Below are 21,279 nucleotides of genomic sequence, written 5' to 3' on the forward strand. Positions count from 1 at the left end.
CATAAAAAATGAAAAGTGTTATATGGCCGGAAGGCATTTTCTTCGCTCTATAAATTGTAAGTACTGCAGTCCGTCCTCTGACCTAGAGTTAAACTGACTTCACATAAAAGAAGTTCAGTAGTTGTCGCTTGTACTTTTGGGAGTTTCGCTAATCTATCTTTCCTCTGCGCTCCTATTGGTGCCTGGCCGTTTGTGAATAAGGGCAGGTCTCTACAGTCAATGAAAGGGAGGGTGGTGTGGAGGTGGATGGGACGCGCTCAGTAAAACTGGAAAAGATATTTGGGAATATAAATACAAGCGCGCACGCTAGAGAAATGTAATATAAGGGTCTATAAAAACGGCAGGGTAGTTGAATAAAATTAACGAGTTCCTCTTCCTGGAGTAAGCTGAGTGCCGGCCATGCAAAGTTTAAGAGACTTCGGAGACAGACGTTCGGGTGGCTGTACGAGAATGCAGGGGCTAAGCTCTAGAGCCCATGCTTTTTCAGTGGAAGCTTTGGTTGGGAAAAGCTGCAAAAGGATAAAAGTGGAAAACTTGATGGCTGAGAAGTTGCATCTGATCTCTACAAATGACAGAGATTCGGATACATCGACGGGAACTCTTGTCAGCGAAGAAGAGGATCACGGTTAGTGTATTTAATTACACCGTCTTTTTAAGGTCATTTTTACGTTTTGACATATCAGTGCACGAGAAATGTACGCTATCTTAACCTACCTGTAAATATTTAGCCTTCTGTATACAGGCATGAGTTATATATTGTTTCAATGAGAAAGCATTCTAAATGTGCATAATACTAAAAATGAAAACAAGACGTATGTGCTAGAGCCAGAATCCCACACAAGACTGTAAATATACCGTTTTGCTCATAAAAAAATCGACTTTCCTGCTTTTTTCTCTATTATTATTTTGGGTAGAATATCAAAACGAGAAGACGCATGAAACTTGCGCGACTTCGGGGAAGCCCACAGAAAACATACCTGGTCCTGACACAGACATCCGAGTGGAACTCCAAGGGTCCGACCTGTGGAACAGATTTCACGAGATTGGCACAGAGATGATCATTACCAAAGCTGGGAGGTGGGATGTTTTTTCAACTAACCTTTCAAACATTAATTTTCTGATTACCAAAGCTTAACACATCTTATAACAGTGAAGTTCCCGATCGAATCTTTAAACAAGAAAACTAATGTTGCGAGGATAACTAACAAAACTAACAACTAACAGCTAACAACTACCAACCAACTCCAAATGCAATGGAAAAAGGTTAAGAAGTAATGATACATTTATTTTTTTATTTTATTTTTTATTTTTTTTTTGCAATTTTAGGCTAAAAAGGTTCTAATGCTAACTTTAAAAAAATCACATTTTAGTTGTATTTACCTAACTAATGTACAACAGAACAGTACATTTACAGTTGCACAGCGGTATGAAGCTTTATCTGTATATCACTCATTAACAGACATCCTATCCAGTAGTCTAGAAATGACAAAAAAAAATACCTCATTTCCAATTTAGCTAAAATAAACTGTTAATATTCCAATGTCCACAACACTGAAAGGTCTCTCAAAATTTTTATCAGGAGAATGTTTCCATCTATCAGAGTGAAAGTGCGGAACCTGGACCCGTTTAAACAGTATTACATCGCCATGGACATTACGCCTGTGGATTCAAAGAGATACAGGTAAGCGACTAAATTTAATTTATACAATCTTAAAAAATAAATAAAAATATAAAGGCTGAACCACTTCTAGGCAGATAAGGCCACAAACAACATCTGTATGAAAACGAAATAGAAGAAATAAACTGGAACAACTTAAATATGTCCGACTAAACTGATTATTCAATTAACTCTGAAGATATACAAAACTAATTTTACTACTGAAGTACAAACAAGTAATGTGTTATAGCAACTTCAAATTACAGGTAAAGTGACATAGAATATGTACTTTCAACGCTGAACACGCTGTGAAGTACCACAACAAAACTAAGGAACAATAAACATAAAATACTTATTTGCACTTTAATAAAAAGAAATGGACCAAGACATGAATAAAAATGAGCTCCACTTCACAACTCGGACTACTGTAAAGCAACTGACAAATAAATGAATTTATTACTTTTCTGGAATAGTCCATTTTGTTTAATATGTATAAATAAATTGGCATAAATGTCACCCCTTAAAGACTTGTAATTCTGTCCTATAAATGATAAATATCGTACCGTAGTCTTTAAGTTAATACACTAAGATTTAAAAAAATGTAATAAAGTGGAAACAACCAAATGCATACATGTTGCGTTGCGTAAATACGCAAAGCTCTCAACACGGCCCTTTTATTTCTTTTATAGCTTTCTTTTATTTCCTTGTCATATGTCTTCCTTTTCTCCAGATACGTGTACCACAGTTCTCAGTGGATGGTAGCTGGAAACACAGACCACTCCTGTATCAGTCCCCGGCTTTACGTTCACCCGGATTCACCTTGTTCTGGGGAGACATGGATGCGCCAAATAATCAGCTTTGATCGCGTGAAATTAACTAACAACGAGATGGACGACAAAGGCCATGTATGTTGCATTTATTTGAAATTGTGGGTTCTGTTTGCCACATTTCTAAATGTGGTGCCGCTTGTTTCTAAATGTATCCATTTTGAACATAGATAATACTTCAGTCCATGCATAAGTACATGCCGCGCGTGCATGTCATCCTGCACGGTCCCCCGGTGGACCTGTCGCAGATCGCATCGCCTCCTGCGGAAGGCGTGCACACCTTCTCGTTCCCTGAGACTCAGTTCACAACTGTAACAGCCTACCAAAACCAACAGGTAACATGCAGTTCATTGACTCAAAAGATTTTGAAAAGAAGCACAGGCTTATCGTCTATCATCATTAGTCTAGTGGACACAAAAGCCTTTATTTTCCGTTACTTTATTTTCAAACGTTTTCAAACGATTTTGCAGCGGTTAGGTGACATTTCATTTATACTGCACGAATATATATCAAAGCAAACTTTCATTGCTCTAGTTAAAACATCTCAAATTCGGAAATTAGGCGAATGATGGCATGGGTATGACGAATAGCTAGCCAGTGTGAGTCCTCGATTTTCCATTCCATTTTCAGTTACACATTTTACATTCCCAAGATATTATATGGCGAGCTCCACAGAAATTTCTACTAACGCGTTTTCATTTCAAGCATATCATATTCATACGAACACATATCTCGCCATTTTATCCACAACCTGGGTGTATAAATCACGCCATTTAGAGAGCAGTAGACCTGAACGGGTAGGCACTAGTGAGGCTAAAAAGTCTTAAAAGACTTCAGTATTTACACACGTTGTCCCAGAAACAGGAAGCCACATCATGTGCTGCCAATTCTTTCACCAGGGTCCAGTTTTATTGCGAAAGATTATTCTGTTATTTGAATTTTAGTGGTTGCTTTCAACTGGGAAGGCTTGTGGAGTTTAGGCAGTTAGAGGTGCAATATAAAAAGATATGAAGTCTCTTGTTTTCAATGCATTTTGTTTGACATGGCTAGTTACTGTATGTAACACTGTCAATTATATGCTCACAGAAAGGCAGAACCAGCCACTCTCCCTGCTCATTGAAAACTGAGGTCATTTTTAGTTTTGAATATTACAATTCCATACATTTTTACATCCAAGTACATTTTATTCCCTTTTTCTTTCTATCCTTAAGATAACAAAATTGAAGATTGACCGAAATCCTTTTGCCAAGGGCTTTAGAGATCCAGGAAGAAACAGGTAATAGAATGGATAGATGAAACAGTGGTTTTATATATTTTCTCTCAGCTAATGCACTCAAATTTTGTTTCTGAAAATATATTTTAAAGTGGGGTATTTAATTTTTAGTGAAGCATGTTTTACACATCACTTTCAGGAATCTTTTTAGTCTCAAGAACCTCAGCACATTGCTCACTTATCCCATGAATGTTCGCTTATTGCCACTGAGGGCACTCTCTCCAGCTATTCCCTGCCTTGTTCCTATAGGGGGGTACTGGATGGCATCTTGGAATCTTACCCCTGGCGAAGCCCCTATGGTCTTGATTTGAAGCCATTCACCTTGGATCTTCAAGGTAAAGACCACCAAATTATTCACTATTTCAGATTTTAAAAAACATATCATTGATGATAATGAAGAATTAATTCACAAATCATCAATGGTGGAAAGGCAGCTACAAATCACCACATAAAATATTGTAATTTTACAGAAAATCTCCTAGGAAATATTAAATGATTTTTTTCCCTCACTGTACAAGCACAATAAATATAGACTGCGTATTCTGAAGTCATCCTGGAAAAGTTCTTGTAGATGTGAAGGTGTAAGGAATACCACTCTGAAATTATAAGAATTTTTTTCCACTGGCAATTCCGAAATACAGTTGTATTTATGATCATTTTGTAGAAATACACTGGAATAACACATAAAATGATTGTCCATTCTAATTATACATTAGAAAAAAATATTTTTCACATTAAAAATACAGTTTAACAAATTATTTTGAACACTACAAATGAAATATACTTACTCCCTAAAACATTTTAGATATGCTTACTGATGTTGCACAACATACTGTTTGTTAACCATTAACCAATGATGGCCATTGCCATACTTAATGGCAAATCTATCACAGAATGTGGTAATATACAAATTAGCCCTCTAAAAATCTATTTTTGTGTGCGGTGAGCATGCCAACCAATCTCAAATGATCCAGATTAGAGTTCTGTGAGTGGTCTGATTAATCACAACATTCACATAACTCTGCAAATGTATATAATTTTAGTCAAAATAATGTGAGCAAATCTGTAACCATGTCATATCAAGGTTTCACTGGTCTGTGTTAAACATTGCAAAGTATATCACAATCATATGTAGCAATATTACTGCAATTTTAGTATTTTTGTTCATTTTGTGAAGGTCTAACTTTATTTCCTCAATTTCACAGGCTACTCGAGTCATCTATATATTTTTAGTTCTCTGTATTATTTGAGATGATCATTGCTTTAACAATGTGCCTGACCAAAGGACAAAGCCTCACATTATATCATTCTATTAATTTTAGGCGGAAGGTCTGGATGTTCAGCAAACTTCAACACCATCTCCCCTCTGAAAAGCCTCCTGCCCCACACCAACTCCACATCCTCTAGTCCCTTAACTCTGTCCACCCATGACAGTGCCCTCCACAACCTTACTATCCCAATGTGCTACAGAGTGGCTACATCGAACCACCCCTATGCAGCCAGATCTTACTGCAGCCTTGGACCAGACAGGCTCAGAAGTTACCCAGGGTTGCGACCCTTGTCAGATTGTCCTCTGCTGTGTCCTCTCCATGGGAAAAAGGCAGGCAGCTGCAGGGGACAATGCCTCCAGGGCCCAGCAGCCATGGGCCCCTGCCTGCTCTCTCTTCAGAACCTTCAGTCCAGCCGGGCCTCTGGAGTTCACCAGGGCCAGCAGAGTACTGTGGGGTCTTCCTTCACTCCATCATATGGTCTGTACAGCTACAGTTTTCCTGTCAGCCCACACTTCTCTACTGTCAGAAGTACCACAAAACCAATCAACAGCATGACCCTGTCACCCTCTGAGAGCTTTCTTTGCCAAACAGCCTGGCATTCTTCCATGAACCACTGCCTCTGACCTCTCCTGATGTACACTAGATACAGTAAACAGTTCTGCAATTGCAGTATGTAGCTGCTGTGCACCACCCTCAACCCAATTTGGGCTACAAGAAAATAGTGTGGACTAGTGGAATATAATATAGTTTACAACTTATGATGGAACAGGACTGCACTTATTTTAAATTTTTTGTTAGAAGGAGAAAGGATTAACAGAGTGGTTGTGTTAAAATGCTATGAAGAGTTTGCTATTTTAGTGACTTCTAGTGTCAGTTTTATAAAAGTCAGAAACATATCGCCATATTCTATTAACAAATATTAGGCATTATGATTATGGCATTTTTGATCCCAATCTGTTATACTGACTGTACAACTTTTTTTCTGTTTTGAAAAGTATGTAATAAAGTATACTATGTATATGTAATTATAGTTTTAGATTATACCCTCAGAAAAAAAGCGTAAAATTGCTTTCATGAATTTTGGTACCCTACTTTCTTATATTCATTTCAATATGTTTCTAAAATAAAAACATTTGCCATTTCAGTTGATAAAAGAATTAACTCTTAGTCCTAACTGAACAGTAGCTGCTATGGTGTTTGGAGCCAATGGAATATTATGTGTTTCAGTAAATTCATAGAACCCTGCCTCAACACCAGAATATCGTAAGCCTAGTAAATGCCTCCAAAAGTTTTTTTGTCTCAAACACCAACTTGTACTCTTGTGTGTATCGTAACCCCTGTTTGGTGCTATCTTTGTATTTTTGATGTGATCAGTTGATTAGCTAAATTTCCCAGCAAGTCTATACTTTCAAGCATTTTTTAAAAAGAATTAGCCAAAGCTGTGGAAATGTCCTGTTTCCCTGGTTCACAAATGGGAAAATATGTAACTTTCTTGTCAGGGCAACTCATGCTAAGAGTGAATGTGTATGCCTGGGAAATGGAAAGCTTCATTAGATTTAATCAAGTTGCGCTTTTTTAATAGACATAAAATTATGGTTTGTTAAATTTTTATTTCAAAAGTTTTCTTTTAAGTGGCCCTTCTTACTATAATTTTACTTTAGTTGTCATCTCAAGCACCAATAAAGTTGCCCTTATTCTTATGTTAGTGACCCCATGTAAACAGTTAGCACCTCTTAATCAGTTTAAGCTTAACCTCACCTAGAGTAATACCTAGAGTAACTGCATATTAACTCAAAGTGCCTCTTCTTGTCAATCAGAGCACTTGGGCTTCAAATTCTCATCTGTCTATCTCACCATGCAAGCATTAACAAATTGCCTGGCAAAGCCTGGTTTCCATTAGTTCTTCCTGATGACACAGAGTGTGCAGATCATCCGGAATACTGACACTTTCAATAAGAATATTCACCTGTTTATTCATGCTTCCATTTGCTCATGTGGAAATGTTTGTATCTCATAAAGATGTAACCCATAGAGGTGTGTGGCATTCTGGTGAACAATTAAAATGATTTGAAATGAGGATCTGAAAATAATTTCATACATTTCATAAAACTCGCAGGTTTGCCAATGAAATTCCAAAATTGTTAGACTTGGAAAGAAACAGTTTTGTAATGTTTACAATGGAAATAGCATAACCAGTTTTATCCTCAGCATGATATGAAGTCACCAGACAGCCTGTAAAATATGGATTTCATCTTTGCCACACAAATAGAGAAAAATGACTTTTCCCTGCAACTCTCAAATACTCAAAACTGGAACTTGAGCACACATTGATTAATATTGATTAAATATGAAAAATGACTTTTCACTGCAACTCTCAAATACTCAAAACTAGAACCTGAGCACACATTGATTAATATTATCTCAGAGTAATCATGACCTGCATTAAGCAGCTTAATGAAATCTCCAATCTAAAGGCTGAGTGTAAACATTACCATACCCACAAAGCTGAGAGGCTTCAGTCAGTGAAACACAATTTAGTTCAATTTGTCTGGTAATGGACTGGGACTGGTTGGTATAATTCCTTGCCAGAGCTTTGGAATCCCAAGTTCTCTGCCTGTCTCAGTGTGACTCTGCTACGAATACATGCCCCATGGCTCAGCCAGGGTTTGGGTCCTATTAGGCTGCTTCATGTTAGGTTTATATTGGGTCGGTATTTTCTCTGAAAACCCAATAAAAGAAGGTTATTTATCAGGTCAGCTTATGGGATGTGACTGAACGACGTTGTAGAGTTTCAAGTGAAACCAGCTGCAGCTGAAATTGAATTACGTCTAGCCAATGATGTGAAAAGCAAGGGCAGTTTAACAGCTTATTAAGCAATCCGCTTCTCCTCTGTCAAACAGTAGGGCTGCTGGCCTTTGCATTTTTAGCTCTCTTTCTCCAGACCATTACCTATGCTGAACACACATTTCACTATTTCATCACTCAGTAACTTTAAAGTTCCCCTGTTATTTCTTAATAGAACCGAGAGATTTTTTCTTTTTTTTTAGCAAGCAGACATGCTATTATACCTTACAGTGTTACAACACTATCATGCTTGTAATATATTGTTCCTTCTGAAAACACTTCAGAATTGTATCTTATTATGATTCTTTGAAACTGGCTTGATCCTGAATTCTAAAAGCCAGTTAAATGTGTGAATGCCTGTATAAATATATCAAAAACATAGAAGTGTTTGCAAAAGGTCTGATGGCATAATTTTTGTCCCCCTGTGGTATTAGCCACAGTAAAACTACAAGATGTTGTGAATTACAAGCATTTTCACAACCACATACGTTTTGCCACTTTTGGAAAGTTCAGGTAGAAGGGTCAGACCAGTGTCAGTCAGGCATATGTTTAGTGTATGCACTGTTAGCAGAGGGCTGTTGGGGTCAGGCCCATGTAGAAGGAACTGCTTTAACTCCAGGCCTCCCAGCTGGGCAGCTAGCTGCTCAACTTCTCTTTGTGTGGGCCACCTTCCCTGCTCACACTCTGATGTCATCCATTACGTCAGACCCCTCCTGGCAGCGATAACAGTCCTAACAGCATCCATATTTCCCTGAGTAATCAAAGCAAATCATATGCATGATAAAACAAATTCTATCACAGCTTTTAAGGTATCTGGAACCAATGCTTGGGAGTTGGACACCTACAGAAAGAATTGTACAAAGAACATTCAGGCTCGGCAAGTATAGACTGCTAATGAGAGCTCCAGTTCAATATGCTACATGTTAGAGTGGTTCTGCTATTTATCACTTGTCTCTCACTTCAGCACAGTCTGATTAGACATAAATCCACTCCCCAGAAGCTTTCTGCAGTATGCTCCCTTAATTACCCTCTATGGTATAGCCATCCTCAGCTGTGTAACGGGGAAGTGAACTATGGAGAGAGCTGTCAGCAAGTTTCAGGGATCTTGTGCTGGACCAACAAACCACTTTCCACTTTCTGACCCCTGCTGTCCATCACCCTTCTGCAGCCCCCACCCCCCACCCCAAAAGGCCTTATACCATGGTGTGATGCCTTCTCCAGAAGTCAAGTTCCTGCAGTTCTTCACAGAGGAATCTCTATCCAAGATGAGGCATTTACTTACTAAGTTGTGGACAAATATCCTATACAGAATGGGTATGAGGGTTGTTGAGGGTTGTTGAAAGTTGTTATGTTGAGGGAAAGGTTTTTGGCTACTGAACATGCTTAACATACTGTTGGGCCCTGGAACTGATTATTTCCAAGAGAATTGTTAAAATACATTCACACTCATTGACTCTTCCACAAAATTATGCCTGCTACCATGAGAGTTGCAATGGAAGAGATAGAATCAATTGTGCTGATCAAGAGGCTGAAACATGTTCATTCAATCAACAACCATCCTTTGTGTATCTCACTTCATCTTTTGCACTTTTGCTATTACATGAAATATGGCGTGGCTTGGCTCACTAACTGGAAAGGATGCGTATCTCTCCCTTTCTCTGGGCTTGTGCAATCCAAGCTAACATAGCGTTGCTGCACTAATGCCAAGGGCAGATCTCTGTGGGCCTGGCTGATATGAGTTGGGTACATGCTTTTGAAGTGATCAAGTAATAACAACCCAGGCTCTGATACCTCCGCCTTCCCGGGATTGATGTTCCTAGGCATAAGCCAGCTTCCTTTATGTGATAGGTTCTCCTTACTTTCCACTGTGCTTCAGTCATTCCACAACCCTTCCTTGTCTCAGTAAGACAGGCAGGAGAGGCGGGTGGAGTAGGGGATGCTCCAGTATGGGGTATCAGGTGGCAGGGGCAAGCAGGTGATTTAGAGGCACCCCATGTCCACTCCCTGAAAGGCCTGCTTTCAAGTGCTGCTTTGGGGTCAGTATAGTTGGACAGCCCCAGATGCTGCTGTCAGTCCCAGGGCTGACCTGCAGGATGTGGCCGGTAAGGCCAGATCCCCCTTAGCCCCTTGTGCTGGTAATTGATTTCAGGGCGAATGCTCCAGTCCCCGGCAAACGCCTCACGCCTTACCCGCCGGCTGCTTAGGGGCTCGCACTTGGCCCGTGGTTTGCTGTCAACGGTAATTCAATTTGAGACGCAGGAGTGTGACTAACTGCAGCCCGTCAACCACTTTTCCATATGTGTGCATTTTTCCCTCCTCTCCTCTCTTTCTGTCTCCAGGCTAGTCGCTAATCTTCATCACCGCATACACACATGGTAATGTCGCCACATACCAGGAGTGTGTTCAGTGTTGTCATCTTGTAGTACATAGTGGATCAGACTATGGTGGTGCCTTAAGACACATTAAAGCTTTTACCACAAATTTTGGTTGGCTATGTTTTTTTTTGTTTGTTTTTTTTTGCTCTAGTTGACCTCATACTTGGTTCTCTGTGCATTCACTCCTCAACAAGCCTCTCCAGAGTTCAGCAGCCAGTCATCCTGTCACCAACTGAGCAGAAGATGACACCTTATTAACCTTCTGACCCTGACCTCCCAGTGCCATAAAACATAGTGGTCTGTTGAGGCCCTGTGGACAGTAGTGTGTTATGACAACCCTTCATGTCCTCCTCTGGCCGTCACTCAGCCTGGCCAAATGCACAGGAGGGCAATGCAGTAAAACCAGTCATCTCACATTTGAAGTTAGGGGCAGATAGATAGGGTTTACCTGTCCATGTGCTAGGCTACTGTAATAGATAGTGCAGGATGAGGCTGGGGGTAAAGGGATACCAAAGCCCAGTTACTAGGATGAGAGCTTGGGGCCATTGGCTATGTATAAATGCAAAGATTTTCAGCAATCTGACTGAATTCATTCCGATTATAGATTAAAACTGAGCTGTTTATATGCACAATTTATTCGACAATCTCCTTTTATAGTCATGCTACAATCATATCCAAAATTACACGAATGCGTATAGCAACACATAGCGTACACGTTACCATGATAATGAGCAGCATGTGAGTCCAGTCACTGAGATGAGAAGCAGTTATCCAAGTTTTCAGTTTGCAAGCTTGTGTTGTAGCCTACTTATTTTTTTAAAAAATGGGCAAGAGGTTGACATTGTGTACTGCTACATATATTTTCTTTATAGTTTGTGTAAACCCACTGTCATTCATCCACACAAATGCACAACTGCAGAACATAAAATGTCTAAATAGGATAGGAATGTGATCAGATATAAGTGTTTACATGGCTGTTATTCTTCCATTTAACCAATTATTTGCCCACCTCATTCAATCAGATAGGAATTGTATTCAGAATTGTATTCTGAATGAGGTGCATAGATGGACATACTTCTGTTCTGATCAAGCTATTAGTCGGATTATTAATGAATTACCAACCTGCACATCCCCATTGTGATCTTAATGGTCTGTGGACTTGGCAAGTGGGAATGACAGGGCCAGCTGCAGTGGTGAAATGCAATGAGAAAAAATTAAAAGCAGCATTGACACATCTGTGAGGAAGCGCTACGCATCGCGATGGGGTCATCTGCAGATTCCTGGCATGTGCAAGTGCATAAAGAAAACTGGGGGAAGCCCTCTGCTGAAGTGATTGGACATGCATGCCCCACCACAGCAAGCAGAACCAATGCATGCAGCTTCCTGTGTCTTCCTTCTGCCTTACTCTTTCCGACAGCCGTAAGACACAAGGAAAATTGAATGTTTCAACGAGTGGGTGGGGGTTAAAGATGTGGAGTCTGAGTGCCTTGAGAGACTGGCTACAGTTTCACAACCCAAAGCGAGGGTGGGGAGGAGGGGCTTAGGAAGTGCCCCATTATCCTGTATGCTCCACATCAGCTCCAAGCTGTGCGACGTGGACCTGCCAATGCTCAGCTTTCAGCTCCGTCGGCAGGCGGCCGATATGCAGGGCCACCACTGGAGAACTAAGCCTCCAGCCAGGGGATAAGAGGCACCGCATGGCCCCATGACTGCTGCTCGGAAAGCAGATGCCCACTGTCCTCGCCTCTTAGGCTTTATTAAATCTCTTCCACCGCTTCTGACAGCAGCCCTCTCCCTTGAGCGTGCAGAGGTGAGAATGGGCTAGGATATGCTGCCAGTGGTAGTCTGCCAGTACACAGGCTTCCTGCCTGACAACAGCCATGGCTGGCTGGGGAGACACTCTAACTGAGGCACTCAGAGAGAATATGCTGCTGTTATCTAGGAGATCGCACACAGGAACATGGTACGATTCCTTCTGCTTGACACAGTGATTTACAAGGAGACATAAAAGTGGAACATATCTGCACAGCCATTTTAGTGGTTAAATACATTGGCAAAAACAATCACATAAAACAAGCCTTACAGTGATCTGTAGAGTTGTTATTTGCACCACCTGACAGAAAATCATGGTATCTTATACATTTGTCATTAACCATGTGTTGTCATAAGAGGCCATCTATAGTTAGTTATGTCACCTTGCCCAAAGGCACAAGCTCCATTAAAGATTGCTCTGAATAAAGGTTGCTTAGTTGTTGGCATAACGGTTTAAGAGAGCAGACACGCTCTGTAAACTCTGAACTGAAGGGATCATAAGGAACATAATGGTATAACAACAGGTAATAAAATTGTCTACACCAATGTCCATAATGGAGGCTTCTGCCCAGCTGGGCCGTCAGTCAAAGGTTCTTGATTATAATTGGCTGGGATGGGCCTTCCTTGGGAGCCAGAGGTCATGTGTCCAAGCCCTGGTGGGATCCGCCGGCACACGGGCCATACTCACTGCCTGAAATTGGTTGCAGCTGAGCCAGATAGAGCACTCCCTTCATTGCGCTGTAATGATGGCATGGCATGCGAGCGGCTGAGCACTGCTTCCGACCCAGGTGAGACTTTTGACCTTACATCTGTTTCCTGTTGGTGAGCCAGAGCAGAGGGGATGCCGGGACAGACAGACGAGGCTGCTATCAAAGCTGACCATTTATAGCACAACGGGCTCCCAGTCTGAACCATCACCTAGAGGACAAGTTGACCTGTGCTGTCAAAGCAGCAATAAGGACTGATTTTGCTGAATAAGGAGGGGAGATGGACGCAAAAGCAGGTGAACAAGTCAAACAAAGAGACAGGCATGTTTTCTAATTCAAGGAAAATGGTATTTCCAAGATGTCAAAAATGGCCAAATGCTATGTCTCTTGACTCATCGGTTAAGCATCAGTAGTCCATAAACAGTAAAATCTTGTACATGTGGTTTGTTAGATAAATTAGCTGACAATTTTTCTTGGGATGTTCAATGGCTTTAAAACTGGGGAAATCAGACACAGTAAGACTAAATTTTGTCAAAGGTAAAAGAACACATAAAACAGTCTTTCCCCCCCATCTTAAAAATGGACATCTTTAGCAGGTGCAAAGTACTACACAAGCAACACTGATAATAAATGATAAAATAGCTTGTCACCTTAGTGTATGGTGTACATGTTAAAAACTTAATTCAAAATGGGAGAGCAACACAATGATAGTTATTTATTTGGTTATTTTAACAAATGTCCGCATTAGTTTTCCATAAGACACATCACAAACATGCAAAACCAACATCACAAGAGAATAGTTATATCAAATGCTTTTGCTTGAAAATAAAGGTGTGTATAAACAGAATCTAAATGGTTTTCCACATGTATCATAGTGCACAATGAAGGAATAGGGAAAAATAACACACATGTGGACATTTTCATTTTGTGTTCAGAAATGCTTCAGTCTTTTTTGGAAGGCTGTGCACATACATGAGATTTTTGTAATGAAAATTGGACCATTCATCCACTTGAACAGGCCTGCTATCATTACAGCAGGAAATATGTGGTGCTTTTTGTGGTATGTTTCATTTCCCTTCTTTTTTCCCTGCTGCCATTTCTATAAGTGGCATAGCTGCATTCTGAGCATCCAGCAACATGCAAAAATGAAAATACTATGTTCAGCCACTCCAAAATGTGACAATTGAACCCTTTCCCTTTGGGGTGTGCATTACGTTGTTGCTTATCTTCATAATGTTCTAATTCAGGGAAAATGTGCCCATCTTTTCATAAAATTGTCTGGATTTCAATATCACAATAGTCAGAACAGTGTCACAGTAGTAAAGCACACATATAATTTCCATTGCGTATTCCATATACAGTTATACATTCTTATTCCGAGCAAAGACATGACAAGTAGAATCCAACTCGTGCCCTCCATGGATTGATATGAATGCTCCTGCTCAGTAGCACCACCATGAGGCAAAGTGACACATGTACAGAGTCAGTTTTAATGCTTTTCAGAAGTCAGTCCCTTTCTGCATGCCTGGAGCTACATACTCACCCTTTCATTAACTACATCCATGCACATCCACTGACCACTCACTACTCTAGACTTGGTCTCGCCGTCTGGCCATCCGCTGAGAAAGCTCATCCTGTAAGCAAGCAATTTAAGTCATGTCAAATTTATTTATATAGCGCTTCTTACAACAGATGTTGTCACAAAGCAGCTTTACAAATGTCCGAGTCCAAGCCCCCAGTGAGAAAGCCAAGGGCGACAGTGGCAAGGAAAAACTCCCTAGAGCATGCGGAACCAAGACTCAAAGGGGGGGCGGGGGCATCCTCTTCTGGCCGACAACGGTCACCACAGGTTACTAAAAAAATTATGACAGTGCGAATCTTGGCTAAACACAAATAACTTGATATTTTAAATAATAAAAAGTACACACACATCAAATATGCCCTACAATACCTCTTGGGGGGAAAAAACAAAAACAAACAAACAAAAAAACTTAGTAATGGAAATAGTTACTTAATTCAGAAACTATATTAGAGTACTTTTATTTGGTGACTATTTTCATATACTCTGTATGTATAAATAAATCCCTATAAATGGAAATAATCTCTGTAGGTACAGCTATGAAACAATATCTCTCTTTATCATATTTGCATTAGCATTTACCCAACACAGAATAAGTAGGCCTTTTCCATTCTGACAGAATGGCTGGAGGGGTTCATACTATAGCAACAGTGTGACCGCCTTCAAGAGAAATGTACGAATGCTCAGCCTTTATATGGAAACTGAGCAGACAGTGATGAAAGGGTTGTGCTTTACCTGTTCCGGTGGTGCCACACTAGTGACAACAGAACCCATCTGTCCTTGAAGTAGTTCCATGTTCAAATCCAACCTGAGAATGGGGCATGCTCAAATGGCATTAAATACATCCAAGTAAGTTACTTTACTGGGTGCTTAAACGTGTAATGCCGATTAATGCATACTACTGATAAGCTTCCCTCTCACTGAAAGGGCTAGAAGATAGCTTTTTCTGGCTCGTGGGGTTTACTTTTCTGAGTCGTGATGGTTCTATGTGAGCGTGTCAGTTCGCTAATACTGCTGGCGCCTCCTGCTGGAGAATCCATTTTGTTGGGCATCTGTAAGGGCCTTTATCTCCAACTGAATGCAGTTATTGGAAGGAGCTGAGGACAGGCAGGTGGGTGAGAAAGAGTGGTACCACCAATCAGGCTTTGAGATGTGTGATCCAAACAGATGGCCAGCCTGAACTGTTTAGCTAAGGTGGGAGTTCTCATGCTGCCGCTTGTTTCCTTTGGCCTAAGGCTATTCATATCAGGCCTGGTGGGCAGTGGCTGGGTATGGGATTTGTGGAGGGAGTGCTGGCTGGCAGAGGTGCCTCACTGCACCACAAGCACAGCTTGGTTAGCTGTGTCTTCTGAAGCAGGAGCCATGGGATGGGGGTGGAGTTGGATTCAGCAGCCTGCTGAACAGGCAGAGACCAAGTTCATAGCCCGCCCACCCCCACCCCAAGCTCATGTTACAGCCTCTGGGTAACAGTTTGCCAACACAGGCATTAAGATTACCTACTTCATTCTGGTTCCATTAGCTGAGATGAGCTAAAGTGCTCTCTAGAACTTTCATCAGATAAAAATTTCTCAGGTGTACTTAGGATAGTGACTCATATTTCTCTCCCATTTCTTACAGCTTGGGCCAGATGGTATGAGCTATGAAGGCTAAAGGGGCTTTATACATCAAAACAGAGATGAAGCTGAGCTTGTAAAAATATAATGTGTAGTCATGAAGTGGCAATACTTTGAGCATGCTATATCTCTTTAATAAAACATGTCTAAATTACTAATGAGATTTAATAATAACAAAATCCTGTCAATGATCTATCCATAATATAAATTGCCTGTCTGAATGCATATGTTGAGAGAGAGAAAAAAAATTTCACTTTCTTGCTTTCAACCATTTAGCAACCTCTAATTCCAAAATTAAATACAGTCTCTCTTAATCAGTGTTGAAAAACAATGCATTCACCAAAAAAGCTTGAATACCATATGTGACATGTTTCTAAGATTACATTTTTATGGGAAATAAGTAGTCCGAATTTCATAACAATACCACATAAAAAATGAACTATTGCTTACCCAGCTTCACCTGCCATCTCATGCATTAGAGACTCCACTTCATTCTATAGCAACACATACAGTTTTGAGAAAGGAATATTACAAAAACTACTATATAAAAGTATCAAGTAAAAACCAGCTGAACTTGTTCATAGACAAAAAGGTCATGAAGGAAAAAAACAAAGGAAATTAAAGCGTGTGTGGAGGTGGGCAGTTGTGGTGGGCTGCAGTACCTGGGGTGTAGTCTGCGTGTGCGCAGGTGGGCTGCAGTACCTGGGGTGGTGTCAACGTGGTGGTGTTGCCCATAGTGTCTTCCATCTGCACTGTCTGCATATCCAGCATTTCAAATTGGTGCTCAAACCTGTCCATCAGAGCTGAGATCTGTGCAAGGCAATAAATAAGCAATAAGCATTCTTGAGTGCTCTAATTAAAACTAGGTAATCAGCCTGTTCGGTGTTCCTTGTTTGCCAGTTTAGGCTTCAGGATGATATTAAAATATCTGCTGACTATTGTCTGATAAAGTGTGCACACACAACACAAGTTTAACACACATTTCATTCATTCATTACTTTAATGATCTCTGTTTAGGTGAGGATCTGATTAGCCAGATTAATCTACAAGATGCTGTTAGCTAGCAATCAAGATATGTGCCTTTTGAGCCAAATTACAAATCACCAGATAGCACAGCAGATAACCTGATAACTAAACAAGTTGCCTATTAATAAATAAATAAACAATCAAATAAATAATTCAATTAACAATGTCACATGAATTAAGTTTGTTGCATGAAGACAGAAATATTTAACTAGGTAGTCCAGAGCTGACAATTCAATTGCAAACTTATTACATAGGTGCTTTGAAACCTATTTGGATATGACATTAAGGCAGGAAACAAATGACAGTAATTTAGGCTATTTAAAATGGGCAACATGAGAAGTTATAAACCACTTTATAAAGTCAGTAAATACTTGTATCATTGTAAAATGCAGCAGAACAAAATGGTGATGTGCTACTTCATGGAATATTCATATTAACTTGCAAAAGTGTAATTGAGACTAGAATGACCATGGAATGTTAAAAGCAGAGGGGTCAGTGTGTCCTGTAGCTTATCTGTTAACATTTAGGAAGCTCAGGTCTTTCTCCAGCTCAATTTACCCCAACATAATGTTGGGAAGCAACAAACTATGTATAGCAAGCATTAAACTATGTATGTGCACCATCACAAAATATGAGAAAGTATCTTAGAAGATTTTAAGCCATGTAAAATCTTTACTTTAACTGTAGCTTGGTGTAGAGTGTCACTGCTGCTGGAGAATAGGCCTAATCAGTACAAACCTAATCCATTAAATGAGTGCCTAAAACTAGGCTACAGTCTATAGATGCAATAAGCCAATATGCCTGAAAATAACTGAGCATGACCTTTAACAAAATGAACTGTTCTTTATTGGACCATTAACGACACAAAGAGTGCTTTATTGGAATGCCATATTAAAAACTTGCTTGGAACATTCTGAAGCACATTTTGGTAAGAGATTCAAGTTATGATTAAGATAACTATAGTTACAGTATGTAAACAAGGTTTGTTTAAAAAAGCTCCCACTGTGCAGTAGCCATTCGGTTGTGGATGTTTTTCTGTGCTTGTTTGTGTTATCAATGTTATCCTGTTGCACCACATCCGACAACAAGACCTTGCAGTATTATCAATATTTCCACTTCAAACAACAGATAGGAGCAAGATATGGGCATTCAAACTACTATGGGTAGCTCAGTTTAACATTAACACTGTCAGACAAGTGCAATGTTTTAAGTACAAACAGACTTATAGCACATATATGGTTAATATAGACTCAAAAGGCTAAACGGACTAAACCCAGCAAGATACTTGCTTAGTTTAAACTAATCAGATTTAGATGCTATGGCCAAACATTTATAATCACCTTTTCCAAGTTCAAGCTCTTTAGTGTTATCATCCATAGACTTAACAACATCTGCCATAGATTTGGTGACCTGTGCAAGCAATGTGTATATATATTATACACATGATATCATGGTAGTACAAAGTCCCATTTCAGAAGCAGAACATCAGGCGCAAAAGAATTTTAAATATTAAGTTATGAAAGGATATTACCCTTAAAAAACAATTTCTTAGCTTCACAGGTAGATGTCACTCTCAACAAGGGCATGTGGCCTGTCTTAATCTTTACATTCATATTTTTACTCGTACTCAAAATAAGTTCCAAAATAATTAGGAATACTTTTTAAATTTTCATTATAACAGACATTTTGTGGATGAAAACCAGCCTTGGCATATGTGGTTATACATGGATTATTTGGTCTTTATATGGTTCTTACCTTATTTGTGTTTACAGCCATTTGCACTCGTTTGTATTCGTGCTACCTCTGTGATGCCTTTCTAGCTAGGCTGAAAAGCAATGCAATAGCAATAAAATACAACAGCAGTAAACAGGTTCTGACTGGCAGTGAACATTTCCCATCAACAACAGCTAAGCCAGTCCACTTAAATACCAACTTAAAGGGTGAGGTACTAGTGTTCTTCTCTTCTTTGCCAAAAAAATAAAATAAAATAAACCACCACACAAACAAAAAACCTTTCAGACAACTATGGAGAAAACAAAAAACAAAACTTTATATATATATATATATATATATATATATATATATATATATACACTTTTTTTTTTTTTTTTTTTTTCCCCAAAAGAATTCATCAAATATTTCCACTCTGGATTACTTTATCTTAGCTGAAAAAGGTTATTGCTGTTGTTTACATAGCTAGCTATCTAGCTAGCTAACAATTCCAGATCTTATGTAAATTAGCTAACATAATCTAGTTTACAATTAACAACAAACAGTCAACGGACGCCTTCAGAAAACGTTTCAGAATAGCTATCTGACTAACGCGGTCAAGTTGCCAGTTTTAGCTAGATAACTAACTAGAAACACTAGCGGGTAAAAGCAAAGAAGCAAAGCAAACAACCATTCGTGGCTATGAGGCTAATGAAGGATACGTTCCAAATTTGACATATTGGAATCTTCAGCAGACACTTCCGATAACAGTTTAGGATATAATGCTTGATAATTATTGTTATGGTTTTCCATGACAGCAAGAAAGCCACTTCCGTCTACACAATTACGACAGCGCTGACGCCGCACCGTCGTAGTCACGCCTTTGAAGGCGTGCTCCGTTGACGTCACATGCTTTCGGGCTCTCGTCCGAGCTCGTGCTCAAATCAGACATTTTTTAATAGACTCCGTTCTATGTCGGTTGTTGTACAAATCTAGTGACGTCATTTTTATTTTTGGAAACGAGTAAACTGACCTTTCATCTACTTCCTAGCACATTTGGGCTTAGCATTTATAGTGCTCACTGGAACATTGTTAAAAGCTATGTCTAGAACTCGGATAGTTCACTTGAATTTCCTTGCTAGGTTTCCGCAATTTGTTTGGCGACATTTCAAAAGAGCATGAATTTGAGCTCTGATTTTACACACACAAAGTTACCGGCTTCACAATAAACATGTAAGCCTTGATCCAAACATTTAATTTTGTTTTTTGCATTGTCACGATTGGCTATATCTTGGTCTATTGCAATTTCCGATAAATATAATGGCGTTGTCATCATTCGTGCTTTTAGAATAATATGTCTATTATTAACCTATAGGCATATTTATTTTTCTTTCCCAGGGCAGCTGTTGGCTACTAATTATGGTGTTATGTTCCATGAACAATGCTGCAGTTAATAGTCTTTCATACTACGAAGGTATATTATCACTTTTATCCTATGCTGAAAACAATATTTAGTGTTCCCTGTTATTATCCACGCTGCGGTGAGTGAGAAAAGGTCCAGAAATGCCCGCTTATGACCGGAAGATTCACGAATCCGAGTGGGAGTATCAATGAGGAGAGCCTGGAGCAACGACAAGTTTGTCTGGACTTTCACTGCGGAGAGCCATCGTTGACGTGGGCAAGGGTGGGGGAGGGGTTGATTGATGATTGGGTTTGCGTCTCTACATCACGGGAGCCAGAGAGAGGGATGAGTCACTGACTGCCTGATACAATATTCAGTGCGGCCACAGCACTGCAGCGCGTGTGCGTAGCATTCTCCACAGGCCGACAAGCCCTTTAATTTTTTTGTTTTGTTTTGTTTAACTCGCAAACACTCAGAGTTTCAAAACATATATCCTTGTGTGGCCACTGCCTACTGTATGGCTTAAGAGGGTATTAATGAAATAATCTGACAAATGTAATTTAAAATAGCATGCTGGAAATGCATACGGGTTTATGCTGAAATGCATTATTGCAACAGCTGTCGGCTGAAATCCAGTTGTTTGTACAATGTATTAAAGTAAATTGTTTAAACATCTAGATGGAGGAAACAAAAGCTCACAAATAAGGACACTTGGAATGCTGGATATTCGTGCTTAGTTATTGGAATCTGTTTTAGAATAAAAATAGGCTACAGTACTGTGACACATGAAACTGCAATTACTCATTTTTGGATTAGTGTAACCTGTTATAATATGCGATGCTGAATACTTTAATGTCTTGATATTAATGTCTTGATGTATAGCTAAATGCAGGTTTAACAGTTTTTTCAGATATCTGGAGAATCGTGTAGGTTAGTTGTATGTCCCGCCTCTGGTAGTATCTTTCATGTAGGCCACTAGGTTTATTTTTAATCAGCAGACTATATATCTTAGACCTTCCGAACACATTACAGGCATCAGAGAGTATGGAAAGGAGTTACTGATGTTTGCTCCTAGCTTTTGATAGTAGGCTATGCATGTCCCCAGTGTTGGTTCAGTAGACTCAGTGAATGATTCGACAACTTACTACTTCATCTGTTGGCAAATCTCTCCAGGCTACTTATG

The 21,279-nt window shown here is 39.7% G+C and overlaps 2 protein-coding genes across 13 annotated transcripts; one reads left to right on the top strand and one right to left on the bottom strand.

Annotated features, from left to right (window-relative positions):
- The first annotated feature begins 1,579 nt into the window (after positions 1–1,579).
- tbx22 (T-box transcription factor 22) lies at positions 1,580–5,781 on the top strand. Its single transcript, XM_081699341.1, has 6 exons — positions 1,580–1,681; positions 2,388–2,562; positions 2,655–2,819; positions 3,696–3,760; positions 4,007–4,106; positions 5,112–5,781. The coding sequence occupies exons 1-6, from the start codon at positions 1,584–1,586 to the stop codon at positions 5,649–5,651; spliced, it is 1,143 nt and encodes a 380-aa protein (XP_081555467.1). The 5' UTR covers positions 1,580–1,583; the 3' UTR covers positions 5,652–5,781.
- Positions 5,782–10,967: 5,186 nt separating this feature from the next.
- LOC113574186 (charged multivesicular body protein 1b-like) lies at positions 10,968–19,557 on the bottom strand. 12 transcript variants are annotated; one of them, XM_027004934.3, is made up of 7 exons: positions 18,740–19,556; positions 18,325–18,394; positions 16,661–16,768; positions 16,409–16,452; positions 15,081–15,153; positions 14,310–14,400; positions 10,968–12,875 (listed from the first exon to the last, which is right to left on the bottom strand). In XM_027004934.3, the coding sequence occupies exons 2-6, from the start codon at positions 18,373–18,375 to the stop codon at positions 14,356–14,358; spliced, it is 321 nt and encodes a 106-aa protein (XP_026860735.2). In that variant the 5' UTR covers positions 18,376–18,394; positions 18,740–19,556; the 3' UTR covers positions 10,968–12,875; positions 14,310–14,355. The 12 variants fall into 12 exon arrangements, 8 of the variants coding, with proteins under 8 accessions (XP_026860735.2, XP_026860734.2, XP_081555218.1 ...); XM_027004933.3 differs by having other exon boundaries at positions 10,968–12,977; XM_081699092.1 differs by lacking the exon at positions 10,968–12,875 and adding an exon at positions 12,897–13,029.
- Positions 19,558–21,279: the final 1,722 nt, after the last annotated feature.

The sequence above is a fragment of the Electrophorus electricus genome, chromosome 16 (assembly GCF_041902795.1).
Source record: "Electrophorus electricus isolate QZ-2024a chromosome 16, ASM4190279v1, whole genome shotgun sequence".
Lineage (NCBI taxonomy): Eukaryota > Metazoa > Chordata > Actinopteri > Gymnotiformes > Gymnotidae > Electrophorus > Electrophorus electricus.